At 29.1% G+C, this 16,223-nt stretch overlaps 1 protein-coding gene across 1 annotated transcript in view; it reads right to left on the reverse strand.

Moving 5' to 3' along the window:
- Positions 1–16,223, reverse strand: part of fred (friend of echinoid) — a 559,239-nt gene that overhangs the window by 205,810 nt on the left and 337,206 nt on the right. The window contains exon 4 of the mRNA XM_065501969.1: positions 13,171–13,367. Within this exon, the coding sequence (XP_065358041.1) occupies positions 13,171–13,367 (197 nt within the window). The remainder of the gene's footprint in view (positions 1–13,170; positions 13,368–16,223) is intronic.

Raw genomic sequence — 16,223 nt, forward strand, 5'->3', positions numbered from 1 at the left:
CAATTTTTTTTAATGTAAATGTAAATCCACTCAAACCACCTCAGCTCTAACAGAATTATTTAAAAAAAAAAAAGTTTCTAAACCACTGTGCGTTATTTACCGTGTGATATCTTACTATATTTTAACGTATTTAAACTATGTATCTATATGGGGCATTTAAAAAGTATTTTTCTGGTTATAATTGGGGCTTTGATATTAGAAAGGTAAAACTGAAATTTTTCTGCAAAATTGGCAAGGGCTAAAGGTCACTCATAAACGACCCAATTTTTTGTGGGGAATAACATAAAAAATATTCCTCACTTTTCATGGGGTTTAGATAATTTACTTGATATTTTCCCATAAATGTAGGTCTTTCTTATACAAAAACAAAAAAAAGTAAGTAATTTCTTGATTTGGAGATTTCTTTAATATTTTGTTGGCCATCCACTAACCCCCATTACAAGTCAAAACACCTCAGCGCTGATTTTGTGAAATTTCATTAGGATATCCTCAATTATTCAACAGCTACCGAATTATTTCCAAAATAAAAAGTTTCTAAATCACATAGTGGTTTGCTATTATAAAAGACATCTTAAGATCAAATAAATACACTGCCAAGCGGGGCACCCAGTGGGTTAAACTAATTCGGGTACGCTGAATTCGGTGGTGCTAACCGTTTTTTAGGTTAGCTCGTATTTTCGAGATCCTCCATTTTCGAAATAACGGTATATCTCGAAAACAAGAGCTAACCTAAGAAACGATTAGCACCACTGGATTCAGCGTACTGGAATAGTTTAAAAGTGTCAATTTCATGCAATGATATTTATTGAAAATAGTAGTTCAAGTGAACGTACCTTAACTTGTGATCTATAATGTTCACTTACCAAGTGTATCTTTCATAATACGATAAAAATGTCTATAATATATTTTTAAAATATTAATAATACTCGTAGTACTAAAACCTTTTTAGATTTTATGGACGAATAATTTTGCAATCATTCAACCAAAAGCAGTTTCAGCATATTGTGCAATGAGTGCTTAAGTATCAAAAGGTAAAAGGTCTACGGCTATTGTGAACAAAAGTTGAGACTGTGAATAATTGATCGGAGTTTTGTTTGTGATAAAGATAATATCAACAATTTCAAATATTTTTAATGGTATTGCCAAAATTTCTAGTAAATAACTATGAACAAAACAATATTAAAGTAATAAATAACAATAAAGAAGAGTTTGAAAAGAAAACATGAATATGATTTCACATTATTTTACTCAAGTTTACAACTTATGTGTATTAAAAGGACTATTTAAATGTGTATATATAAAATAGACTTAAAGGCAGTGGACACAAAAAGATGTAACACTTCCAGTCTGGTTTTTAAATATGTTAAACCTATGACTTCCTAAGAACAACTCTATTTTTCATCTCTGCGCAATAATACGTGAAGTTTTTATTTTTTCTGTCTATGTGATATAATTTAAAAAAAAAAAATATTTTAGTACATATTAATATTGTCCTTATTAAGTTGACCTCAACCTATTCTCATGAACGCACATACCCGTTAACAAAGATGTTAACATAGAATAATAATATATAGACAAGTGTAAAATGATTTTTTTCCATTCCACTCCTCTTCATAAGTATCACAGACGTACACACAGTTACTAAAGTATACGTACGATTTACTTTTTGGGCCTTTTTTTAAAAGTCTATATATTTAAAAATACAAGGCCTGGCTCATTCATTCACTCACTCACTCATTCACTGACTCATCAGTCATGAGTGAGTGAGTGAATGAATGAGACAGGCCTTGTATTTTTGAATATATATTTTTTTAAAAAAAGTCCCAAAAAGTAAATCGTACGTAAAATTTAGTAACTGTGTGTAGACCATCTGCAGTAAAATATTTTGAAAGCAAAATGGGACACAGGACAATGGTAAACATGAATATGAAGAGTATGCCAAGATTTAAGCCAATACATATTACTAACATCCTAAGGACATGTGTAGGTACACATGTACGTCTTTACAAATACGACTACATTGTGTGTGTGTGTGAATGCATACAAACAACAAAGAAAGGAATTGAAAGCTTGTAACTATAATGTTGTAGTTGAGTTTTTCTTTCTTTTCACATTTCTACAAGAATTTTCATTAGTATGCACGTAGCGAGAACCGGCTTCATACATAAATGCTAGAGTTTCCATAAAAACGAAGAAAATGAAAACCGCGGTTTCTTCTTTGGCTAGTTTGTTAAATAGTATGATATTATAGAAACATGAAGAATTTGGCAAGATGGAAAAATGCTACAAAAACGTTGCTCATATGTTGTGAACTCGTAAAGAACGGATTTGTGGCAGTCATAACACAATATGAAATTTTATTATCAGCAGATAAGATCAATATTTTTCAATGAATTGGTAATATTCTTTATTGTTTGGTTTTCAGATATGGATTAGAAGAATCGTTGCTTCTCATACAGACATCATGTTAGTTTCCATTAAACCATTAATGTAATACATATTTTAATACAGAGGAATCCAGCCAATTAAATTTTACAGGAACCGTAACGGTTATAAGTAAAATCAAAAAAGTTATTTTATAACAGTTATTTTCTGACTTTAAAAATAAAAATCCATCTAGAACAGTTATTATTCAACATAAAAATAAAAGTTCACATGAAACTCTTAAAAAAAGAGTTTTAAATAGCCATCAGAAAAAAAACTCATTTGAGAACTTTTATTTTTCCCGTCATAAAATAAAAATCATTTGAGGAGTTTTATTTTTCCAGTCAGAAAATAAAACTCATTTTATGTAAATTGACTCCTAAAGCTTGCCACTGTTCAGGTCATTAAAACTTGTAAAGCCCCTTGCATTACAATTGAATAAATTGTCATTAAAATAAAATCAAGTGCGATTGTAATTTGTTATTGTTTGATTCCTATTATCAAATTGTTGTTGTTATTTTTTTATTAAACTAATATTTTACTACAAACATAATACCAGATAGACTCAATGAAAAAAGATACTGAAAAAAGTTGAATATAAACGAAAATAGTATCAATTTCTGACGGGAAAAATAAAACTCCTCAAATGACTATTATTTTATGATGGCTATTTAAAACTCTTTTTTTAAATGTTTCATACGAACTTTTATTTTTAAGTTGAGTAATAACTGCTAAATGTGGAGTTGAGATAATTTTTTTTAATATCACCATAGATTAAGGAAGTGATTCAGATACGAATCTATTGGTAACAGTATAGGTCTCCGTTGACTATAACATAGAGAGTTTTTGATTTAAAATTTTCTGCATAACCGTTATTTACGTTTTTTTACATCTATTTTCGAGTACTTCAGCCCACTGAATTGTGAATATAGTAATGAAAATCTTGTTTTTCAGTTTTAAAATTTGTTCTAAAAGGAAAGACCAAAAACCAATGAATAATTGTCGGTTTCGGAAAAATCGTTGTTTCGGTTAAAAATGAACACCAAACTCTAATAAATACAAACATACATACATATATAGGAAGATATATAGACACATTCATACAATTATGTATATACATATACATAAATTCATATACTAAATATATTCATACACATGTATAAAAAATTTTGAGCTTAAAAGTGTCAGGATATTAGCTTAACTTACAACACACTAAATATAATGTACATGTATATATATTAGGGTGTCTCCTATACTACAAATATTTCCGTCAAATTATTCTCCGTCATCAAAACATCAAATGCTGAAAATTTAAGCAAAATCGGTCAAAGTTTTCTTTGAACTTTCGAGTATCGCGCCAAAGTAACAAAATTAAAACAGTAAATGTTGAAAAAAACATCCAATTATTTCATTTAAATATAAAATACACAAACTTTCTGACATTATAATTTAATCTAAAAAAATCAAAAAACATTATACATATGGGCAATTCCATATCATCGTACGTGACATGTGTACGCCTATAGAGTGGAATAGATTTTGGAAAAATAAGAGTATCTAAGAAATGTTTTATTCATTATGTTCCATTCAATGTAGAGAGAGGTCTAACTTTGATGTTATGGACATTATTGACCCCCAGATACTAAAGAGTTTGATTTGTCCTAGAAATTTTTAAATTACAATTTCGTACAACATTTGCATTTCATATTTATACTCTTCACCTTCGTGAGAAGGGTATATATAAGTTTGTCATTCCGTTTATAATTTCCACAATATAATTTTCTGACCCTATAGAGTATATGTATTCTGGATCCTTATAGATAACGGAGTCGATTAAGCCATGTCCGTCTGTCTGTCAGTCTGTCTGTTTGTCCGTCTGTTTGTTGAAATCAATTTTCTGAAGACCGCATATATCATCGGGATCCAAATCTTCAATAATTCTATCAGACATGCTTTCGAGAAGTTTCCTATTTAAAATCGGTCCACAAATGGCTGAAATATGAGGAAAAAACCCGGCCAACTTCGTTTTTTGACCTATTTTTGACCTATATCTGGATTACTAAGTCATTAATATAGACAATATGGATATCTAATGATAGATATTTCAAAGACCTTTGGAACGACGTATATAAGACCATATGTTGGACCTACAATGGGTCAAAATCGGAAAAATATTTTTTAACCCGAATTTTTTTTTTCACCAAAAAAAAAAATTAAAAAATAATTTTTTTTAAAATTTAAAAAAAAAAATTTAAACAACAATTCGAAAAATACAAATAATCCAAAAAATTAAAAAAACAACTTTGGAAAACAAAATTTTGTTTACCTAAAAATATTTAAAATTTGTGAAGGGTATATAAGATTCGGCACAATATAGCTCTCTTACTTGTTATTATTATATTACTTAACTAAATGATATTTTAATAAAATAAAGCGAAATTCCAATATAAAGATTTAAATATCCAATTCTGCACGTTTAAAAAAAAATTTGGTTTTAATTATCAATATTTTGTCCAGAGCTCTTTTGCTTTAATCACGCTTTTGACATATTTGACCACTCCGTTTGGACTCGGGTCCAAAATTCATTTAAATTAGTTGGCGTATTGTCGTACCGTGAAAGACTTTTTTCGGCGAAGCCCATAAGTTTTCGATCGCATTGAGATCTGGGCTTTGCGCCAATTCTTAACGTATGTTTGGGATCGCCATTCTCCGGGATCGCTTACATGCGGGTAAGCACTATGGTTCACAAAATCGGGTAAATTAAAAAATTTTCACCACTGGACCAAGGTACCACCAAGTAAAACAGTCCCAAACAATAAGGCTTCCACCTCCATGCTTCATTGTTTCTTCTACTTGGTGTTTTTTAAGGGTTTCATAAGAACGGTGCCAGTAGTACTCCTTATCATCCGACTGAAAACGATTTATATTGGTTTCATCTGACCATATTACCCGTTTCCAGTTTGTATGCTCTTTGCTGATCTTATGTCGTGCTTTTACATTTTTTTTCCGACAGTGCAGGCTTTTTTTGCTTTATAGCTGAATTGCGTCCGATTCTTTTAAGCGACCTCCGGGCTGTCCACTCGCTAACTGGTTTGTTGATTGCAGCTGCTGCCTCTTTTGGTGTTTTTGCATGCTTTGTAACCAACAAACTTCATAGCGATTTTTTTTTCACTGACTATGCTAATATTTTATATTTTTTTATATTATAAAATATAAACAAATTTTTTAACCTGAATTTTTTTTTAACCCGCGTTTTTAAGTAATACCTGAGTTACATGTATCCACAAGTGCTCGTCACATACATATGTATGTTTTTATACCCTACACCACCTCCCCTATGGTGGTGTAGGGTATAGGGTAGGGTAGGGTATAATGCGTTTGTGCAGATGTTTGTAATGCCCAAAAATATTAGTCTAACACCCAAATTAACTTTCTCACTTTCTGAGTGACACCCACCTCACTTTCTGAGTCAATTAAATTAATTGAAGATATTATTTTATTACATATTATTTTTTCTACCCAAGGACCAAGCCTATTGAAACTGACTGAAATCGGTCCATTATTTTACCTAGCCCCCTAAAAATATCCTTCCGAATTTGGACTTTATCGGTCATAAATGTTTAATTTATATATGTATCCACAAATTCCTCTACAAATAAGTTTTATATATAAAAAAATGAATGTCACCAAATTTTGTCACTATCGGTCCATAATTAGTCATAGCTCCCATATATACCCGCTTCCGAAAATCACTTTAACGTGCATAAATCGCTTAAAAATGTTGGTATACACAAAAAAATCAACATAGTTAACTTTCATATAGACGTAAATCACACGACCTAATTTCATGGTGATCCATAATTGGTTATAGCTACCATATAAAGCCCACTCCGAAAATCACTCAAAAATATAAATTATTGAAATTTTAAAAGAAAAATGTTTTTGCTCTTTTACTTAGTGTAGGGTATTATATGGTCGGGCTTTACCGACCATACTTTCTTAATTGTTTTGATATCAATTTATAATAGGTTATCGATGTCAGAAAATTTTGTTTTAAATATTACTAAACGTTATTCGTTATTCGCATTTAGTGATTTTAGAACTTGGACGTATGTGCAAAATAAGAGACACCCTAATGTACATATGTACATATGTATGTATGCATGTAATAAATACATACATTTTGTTTGCATGAGTGTGCATATCCTTGGCTGTTTGCAGGGTATGAGCATTTAAATTGCAAATAAAATGTTTTATAAAATAACAATCTTATTAGACGTCCTGTGGGCTGTAATATTATTTATTGTTAGTAGAACTTCCTTTCTTGTCTCATTTAATTCATGGTCTACTTAGGACTCTGCATACTTTACAATATCTACATGTAGTTTTGCAAATTTAATATAAAGTCCATTTATATTTACTACATACACATACATACATATTACTTCTATATTTACCTATACATAGGCATATATTTATAATACAGTGAGTGGCAATATAATGATTATTTATTTAAGCTTCTTCTAAAATTGTACGTATGTAAAATAATAGTCGATTTCTTGTTATACTCGAAATCGTGTGAAACATAAAGTCTGATGGAGATTTATTAGTATTAATTTATAAATTGCAAATAAATTTACACATCAAAAATATAGAAATTAGTATTTGACTGTTAGAGCTTATACTTGTTTTTTAAGTCCATGATTTATAGCAGCTGAGGATTACTGTGCTAAATATACATTCGGGATTTTCGATTTACTACTCCTAGATTGAGACAACTGTTTGGAACAATATCATCTAACAGACTACGCACTGAGAATAAACATGGTTGCTATATGAACACAAGCATTTGTTAACATTATTATAAGATATCCTACAATACTATGATCACTAGACATGCCCTTAAAAAATAGATTTGCTTTGGAATGGTTTTATTTTGTTCATTAGTAGCTAAAACTAACTACTGCAAAGTGCAATTGGATAACTAGAACACGTGCCGGAAATCGATTGAAAGTTGTAAAATTGGGTAAATAGTGGTACTTTTTTCAATATCTTAAACAATTCGAATGAAAAATAACGTAGTTATACGAGTTTTATCTGATCAAATATTGAGCAAAAAGTACTAGTTTACGCATATTTTACTCGCATTTCTGTTGTTGACATAGTTTTTTACATAACTTTTGCATGCAAAACAGTGAGTAAATAATACAAAAATTCCGTTTTTCTTGAATATATGATGTAGGGAAATGCTAATAACTTGGTTATTTTTAACTCGATGTTCATGTTTTATACCTTCTTAGAAAGATAAGCTTAGGTTTATTGCAAATGTTTAAATACCAGTATTTATATAGGGAATTTTTTTAAAATATCGAAAAAGTACCATTATATACCAAATTTTACAACTTTCAATCGATTTCCGGCACGTGTTCTAGTTATCCGATTATGTATATATGCATATTTTGTACACAAATTAATAACTGACAATGTATTGTGAACTGGCTTCTAAAATTCCACGAAGGATCGCCATAGAAGCATTTTGTCCTAATTTATTTTCCGTAAAAAATTAAAAACAAATATATATATCGGTTTAAAAACTAAAAATGCATGTCCTGAAAAATTAACTTTTTTGAGTAGCAGCAAATAAAAGATAAAGTAAAAGTGCTTTTACTGGAATTTGTTTAAATAGACAAGTCTATTGAAATTTTCCGTTCTTGGGCATTTATTCCCATGTTGAGATGGTTTATATCTGTTATTTTTCTTGAGGAATTGTAAAAATTTGCATTAAATTTAATATTTTTTTCGAATATATCCAAATGTTCCTCAATGGAAAACGACGTAGCGTAAAAAAATTTCCAAAACACCCTCAAATTCAGAAGTTATTCTGTAAAACCGTTTTCAGTTTTCAGCACAATTTTTAATTTACAGGGTAAATTTTGTGGAACTTTTTTCAAAAAGTTTAATAATTTTTGCAAGTATAAACCGATTTTAACAACTAATATCTCGTTTTTGTCTACATAAAATTGTCTATAAATTACTGTGGAAAAAAATAGGGGTTCATAGACAAAAAATAAAATAACTATTGTTGAATTTGAAAAATTAGGAAAAAAAATAAAAAAGGAATCCAAACTATTTATAAAAACTTAAACAATTTCAAGGAATATAGATCTTATTTTTATGAAAGCTTAATTCTTTACCTAACTATAATTGTTTAAAATTTTGAAATTGGTCCAAAAATGTGTGAGTTAGAGGTACTAAAGTACTACGACCTATCCTAAAACAGTTTTTTCAAAATAACTAAAAATTTTGAGGTTGTTTCAAAATCTTTGAAAACGGTTTTAGTATGTCCTAACCTAGGCCTACAACCTCCACTACACGCAGAGAAAAAACATGGTTGTGGTAACCATAAACTAAGAGCAACATATTATGATCAGATTTTTGCTTGTAGTCCAAAACATATTATGATTATTATTAGTATCAAAAAATATCATAATATGTTCTGAAATAATCAAATTATGATAAAAATCAATCATAATATGTTTGGAAATAATCATGTTATGATATAAATCAATCATAATATGACCCAAAGTCATCATATTTATGACCCAATTAAATCATATTAGGATCCAAAATAATCATGTTATTAATAAAATTTATTTTTGGAAATACAAAATTTTAATAGGTTTTAGTTTTAAAGTACTAAAATCACAATTAAAATATTATTGATTAAATCAAATTTATTGTTATTCGCTCTAGGAAAGTTAAAGATAATATACAAATAAAACTATAGAGCGAATGGGAATTACAGACACTCAAAATTTACTTGTAAAATTAACATAGCTGAGACAAACACCAACACTCACAAATGGTGGGAAAACAGACTATTAAAAGTAAACATATTTTGTTTGCATATTAAACATATTATGACTACATTTATTATTATTTAGTTGTTGTAAACATATTCTGTTAACATCTTAAACATATTATGACTATGCGTATATAAACTAAACATTTAATGGTTGTACATAAAAATAATATGTTTACCTAATTATCATTATTTAGTTGTTCGAAAACCATATTCATATTTATAATTGCGATGAAAATATAAACGTTTACAGTAACTATAATATTGTTGAAATTAAATTAAAACAATAATTATATGTTTACGACAACAATATATTGTTACAGAGAACATAGTATAGTTATCGTAACCATGTCCAACCATGTTTTTTCTCTGCGTGTAGGTGGCTGTTCAAGTTCTGACAAAAAGTGTCATTTTGTAGCAGAGTGTAATTTTTTTTGTTTGTTTCTTGTGAAGTTTTTTTATATTTATTTGACACTATCAAAAAAGATGGGGCTTACTGATTTTGTCATTCCGTTTGTAGCTTATGGAAATATTGGTTTTAGAACCAAAAAGTCTGTGACGAGAATCGAACCTCACTGTTGTGAGATATAGGGCTGTAGATCTTTAGTTTATCCATTACGAATGAATACTTCTGCTTCATTAATAAAGATATTTAGATGTCCTTTGTGATCTCTCAAAAATATGATAAAAAAAACCTTATTTCATATTTGGAAACACTTATGAAAATGTTTCCTTATATTCTGGGTCCTCGTAAGACATCTAGCTATGTCCTTCCGTCTGTCTGTCTGTTGGCAAGGAATGTTTGGTATTGCAAATAATAAATATCGGTCCATGATTTCACCTAGCCCCCATACAACCCAAATTAGTTCTAAGTAAGTACCCAGAAATTATATTGTAGAGTATGGTGAAAATCGTGCAATATTTAGTCCCCATAATTATTGCATTTGACTTCATCAAGCAATTTACTTTAGTAACACTTAAAGTCGTTGCAAGAAATTACTAGAATAACTCATTGATAGTTAGGTCTCACAGAATCCGTTATCAGTAAAAACAGGATGTTCTAATGCAAATTACTAATAAAGTAAGCTGTTATATAACAGATAATAAAAAAGTCATTATAAGACTACTTCTAAGTAATTCAGCCGATATGAATTGTCATTTTTTTTAACAAGTTTTTGCTTCAGTTCAAAAGCATAAGAATGTTACGTTCAGGGCTATAAAAATGTGAATATACGAAACTTCAACTAGTAAAGTATACAGAACGATATCAATCTTTAAAATAATGCGTGTAAATAATAAATAAAAGCGATATATATCGGATAAAAACAAAACTTTACAAAAATCTCACATGATCTAATATAAGTATATGTAAACTGTTGTTAGATTTAGGACTTTATTTACGAATGAATACTTCTCCTTTATATTTAGATGTCATTGGTAATATCCCAAAAATAAGATAAAAAAAACTTAAGTATTTCATATTTGGAAACACTTTTGGAAATTTTTCCTTATCAGAACTTGATTGACAATTTTATTCTATATATAAAGGAAATAATTTTGGTTTAAAATATTGGATTTCAATTAATGTTTGAAAATTGTTTCTATCATCTTAGATTTTGTTGAAAAAAAAAACTGAAAAGTAAAATTTTTCTTTGTAAGAACAATGAAAGAGAGTTACGGACCAAACTAAAAGAAAGTAATATTTTTCAAATTGTCTTTTGTCCACGCACTGTTTATATATTGTATAATACAAACATACTTTCCTTCACAATGTGCTGCTCGAAAACACAATAAAAATCATAGAATATTAAAAATACCAATATTACTACAAATATTACAGTCATCGTATGACTCAAGAAAATTTCTGTAATCTTTATACAAAAAACTGTTTAAAAAAACAATGCAATGAGAAGAAAAATTACAAAAATCATATAAATCATGTTCCAAAGATCTGTTACAACTTGTATGTGTTGTTCAACAGCAGCAACAGAAATACCCTTCTTTTTTTACTAAAATATTATACATATGAATGTAGTATGTATAGAAGAGTACGTGCGTTCGGATGGATGAAAAATGTGTAAGTTTATAATTTTGAAAAATATTTTAGTTATTTGGAAATTATGTTGAACAACAATGTTGTACCTTGTGAAATTTCAACTGCAGGATACAATGGTGCACAAACACAGTTTCTTTTAAATAAGACAATATATGGTAAAATCATAGAATATATTCACTTCAATGAAACGGACTAGCAAATAATTTCTAAATTATCGAATTAATTATATTTACGCTATTCTCTTAAGAACACATTGATTTTTCAAATAAAAATCATATGTCTTGAATTTATGTTAATTAATGCATATTGGGGGGAGCTCCAGATAATTGAAATTTTGGGATATATGTATTTGCAATTTATTTACGTTTTTCAGTTTATTTGTATAATTATTAATTATCCAATTTTTATAAACTTAATCTTATATTAATACCTGAAATTTTTTATACTCGCCATCAAAAAAGATAGAAGGTATATTGATTTTGTCATTCCATCGTTAGCATTGAAATATTGGTCGTAGAACTAAAAAGTATATATTCTGGGTCCTCATAATATTCTAAGACGATCTAGCTATATCCGTCTGCCTGTGTGTCTGTTGAAAACTGTTGATAAGGTTAGGTATTGACAATGGGCAATATCGGTCGATAATTTCATCTAACCCCCATATAAATGTTCCTCCGGAATAGTGTTTGAGCAGTCATTGGTCTTTGGTGGTATACTCAGAAAATTAAAGTCACTACGTTTATATAAGACTTAGTTTATAAAAATAGGAGAACTAATTAAAAAGATATGTATAAAATATTTGTATTTGATGTTTTTTTGATTATTAGAATATTTTTCGTAAATATTTATTAACTCAAGACACCTTCATGGTGTCACTTTGAATTTTGTATGTGTTGTTAACCGCCCAATAGCTTATAATTGAGAAAAATCTTTAGAAAATGGAAGATGGCGATTTGAGATATCCTTTGTTCACATAAAATTTTTTGGTTCAATATCCTGTATTCAAATGAAAATGAAACTACCATTATTATGAGACCAATATTGATTTTTTTGGGATTTAAAATTTGCCCATATGAGTAAGACGCAATAAATTTAAATTAAATGGTTTCCTAAAAATATTTTTCTGCAAAGAAAATTTAAATTATTTTTCAACAAAAAATAAAATTAAAATAATTTCCTTCAAGCCTTCTACTACATTGGTTTAAAAAAAAACTATTTCCTAAACAGTTTCAATTCAAATATTTGTCACATATTGAACTGGTTTTAATTATTTCCAGAATGAATACTTGTGCTCAAATCTAACTTTTCTAATATTTTCTACTGAATTTTAAGTTTTGAATTTGATAATTTTGATCATTGAGTCAAACGTTCCAAAGGACATTTTAAATAAACACTTTATTATATCCTTTTAGAAAAGCCTGAAGTACTAATTATTTCTGAAATATTTTTCAAAAATATTAAGAAATGTATTTTTGATAAGTTTTAATTTTTTTTTTAAACAAACCGTCTTATTTTGGACGTGCTTCAGAGAAAGTTTTTTACGCAAACAAATTTAATATGGTTGAGAAAATGGAATTTAATTTTTTCGTACCCTAAATATGAAAAAAATTCGGAATTTTACCATATACTTACATACATCTAACATATTCACATACAATATATTTTGTTATATACAATCACTCGAACACATTCATACATACATATACTTATACGTACATATGTATATATATTTAAAACTAATCTTTTCCATAGTTTGGTATTTTTCTCTCTCCAGTTAGTTAGTTTTATGTTTGTACTTTAAAAGCAATTAATTTTCCTGCGTACTTACAGTTCACATTCAGGGCGACAGTTGTTTCCAGTGTATGACCCTCGGTCATGGCACGATTCCAAACGACGCATTTGTATTTGGCGCCATCATCAACCCGCCTTGGTAGTATCTGCAACGTAGCATTCGTATAATGATTCTTTGAACCGCCTTTCAAAATGTACGACTGTAGTGGCACTGTACTGCCCTCACGATACCAACTGCACATGGAACAAGTAGAAGAAACAATAGATGAAAAGGCGAAAAAGAAAAGAAAAAAAGAAACAAGTGAAAATTATTTCATTATTATTTCCTTGCTTTGAAAATTAATTATTAGAAGTATGAAATAATGAAACTATTCTACATAAATATGTATGAACACGAGTGCATAAGTTTAAAGTATCACGATGACTACCACAGAACTGAAATAACAATTTGAATTGTACTAAATTAAATGGAACAAAATTTAATTGTATTATATTGTATAAAACTAAGTTATTTTGTTGGCTTTGTGGGGGCTGGCTATATAGGAGCTATGGCCAATTATATGCCAATATGTGTCCATGACGGTGAAACCAAATGTTGAAAATTTAAACAAAATCGGATAATATTTAGAAGTAGCACATTTTATTTAAGGTTACGAGTTCTAGGTCAAAGTAGCAATATTTTCAAAAATCGTAAACTAGCAACTCCAAGAAACAATCTTAAATTTTATATTAGAAAATAGGCTACGAAATATTTTTTGAAGAAATACTTTTAATAAATAGACAAAATTAAACAAAACCTAAATTTCTTAAAAATTCGCCAATTTTTAATAGGTCCCCACGCTTACCCATAAAAGATAAAACTGTCAGAATTTCAATTTTGTCCTCATTTAGCATTTAAAGGTATCGAATTTTTTAAATTACATTAAATAAATTTTAAAAATTAAAAAATGCACATTTGCTATCATGTTATAATGGGGTAACTGACTGTTATAAAAAATATCAAATTCGCTTTGGTTTGTCTTTTATTGACGTTCAAAGTTCAAACTTTATTTACGAATTACGAAATTCCCAATTAGCTCAATTACGATTCAATATAACTTTTTAAGCGGTTAAATTAACCTTTATCTTATGATATCCTTAGAATCTCTTTTCCAGAAATAAAGGCTAATATCCTATTGCATCTACTATATTTAAAAACATAAACTTAAAACCTATATAAAAAAATTAAGCCAATGCCGAAATTCTAGGGAACCTTAAATTCAGTAAAGTATAGGTTAATAAAGTAGGTTTTTTGATGAATAAGAAACCTCTGTTAAAACATGTGCTAATCCCAATGTTGATTTGGATTTCTTAAGTTCAATTTGCTTTTCCTTAATATTGGTTAGATATTTCTCAATATTTACTAGGATTCAGTTTGCGTTTCATCTTCAGTTTGTGTTTTATGAGTATTAAATTGGACTTCAATTTGATTCTTCTAGATATAAATTTGGGGTTTTTCAAAATCAACTTGAAATGCTGTAGATCGCCAAATATTATATAAAACCCGATACATTTAACATATTTTTAAAGGCTAATATCCTATTGCTGGAACTATTTTTTTTATTTTTTGTGCAATTAAACCCACCATCTTTTTTGATATATTGATTTTGTCATTCCGTTTATAATGCAATATTTATCGCAGAATTTCATCGATCTAGCTATGTCCATCCGCCTGTCTGTCTGTCTGTCGGTCCGCTTACTGGCCCTGAGAAAACGTGTTTTATATTGCATCTCGATCTCAATATACAGTGTCGGACAAAACTAAAGCCCGGACTCCCCCAACCTGACTTCGCACCCGAAACACTTATTATCTGTAGGCAGATGACGGCGGATGAGGTGGTCATATGACAAAGTTGTAGCAGATATCTATAAGTACAGTGTCATGATATGCCCTTAAAAAAACAGAAACGACTGTATTTAAGGCAATTGGGATATTATATATGGGGGATTTCATGTCAAGTGAACCAATTTTTAAAATCAATGTCTTCCGATCGGTATGAAATTTGCACCAAGGTTAGACATATTCAGACACAATCTTTCAACAAGATCGGTCAAGAACTCTCTGAGTTATAGGGGGTCAAAATTTGACATTTTGGCCAAACATGTGTTTTTTCTCATCCATGTAACTTATTACCTATTGTTCTTAGCAAAATGTGTCCCAAATAGTTTAGATAGCTATTTTTTCAATCTTTCGAAAAAAAATAAAATATTTTTAACTTTTTTTTCAGATATCAAAAACTTTTTTGACTTTTTTTTAAAAATGGGCCATTTTTTTTTTCTTAAAAGAAAGCTTAGATATTTTCCTTGAAGACCTATTTGGTCGTTTAGTGGGATGCGAGTTCGATATCTATCACAATAAAAATTTTGTAACTCAAAACAAGCTATTTTTGACTTTTTTTGCAAAATCAAAATTTTTAATTTTTTTTTTGCTCAAAAGAAAATCTGATTGTTGCCTCAATTAAATTTGCTGAACATTTTTTGATGGCGCGTTTAAGTTGCGGAGAAGCATTATCGTTGATCCAACCTTCAAGGCATTTTCGATTGAATTTGCTCATTGAGCTTGATGAAATCATAATTTTTTGGTGTCAAAATTGCACATTCCCACAGCCGAATTTTTGTAGTTGGTTGTAAGACAACGCGTTGCAACGGCTTAAATTTTAATTTGCATTTGACAGAAGTTCGGCGGGAACAAAATCTCATTGGAAGTTTTGGAATCAATTGGAATTTTTCCATTTCCGTTGCTCAACTATTGTTTTTTGGGCCCACTTGAAATCATATTTCAACTCTGAACATTTGTGTCAAATTTAATAATGCGAAACCATTCTGCATCAGCTCTGAAGTTTGAAAATGCGTTTAAAGGGACATTTTTTTATGTTGCAAAATTAAATATTAATTTTCGGATTTATATATGGGGGATTTCATGTCAAGTGAACCAACTTTTGAAATCGATGTCTTCCGATCGGGATGAAATTTGCACCAAGGTTAGCTCTATTGGATAGTAACTCAGACACAATTTTTCAACAACATCGGTCGAGAACTCTCTGAGTTATA

The sequence above is a fragment of the Calliphora vicina genome, chromosome 2, assembly GCF_958450345.1.
Source record: "Calliphora vicina chromosome 2, idCalVici1.1, whole genome shotgun sequence".
Lineage (NCBI taxonomy): Eukaryota > Metazoa > Arthropoda > Insecta > Diptera > Calliphoridae > Calliphora > Calliphora vicina.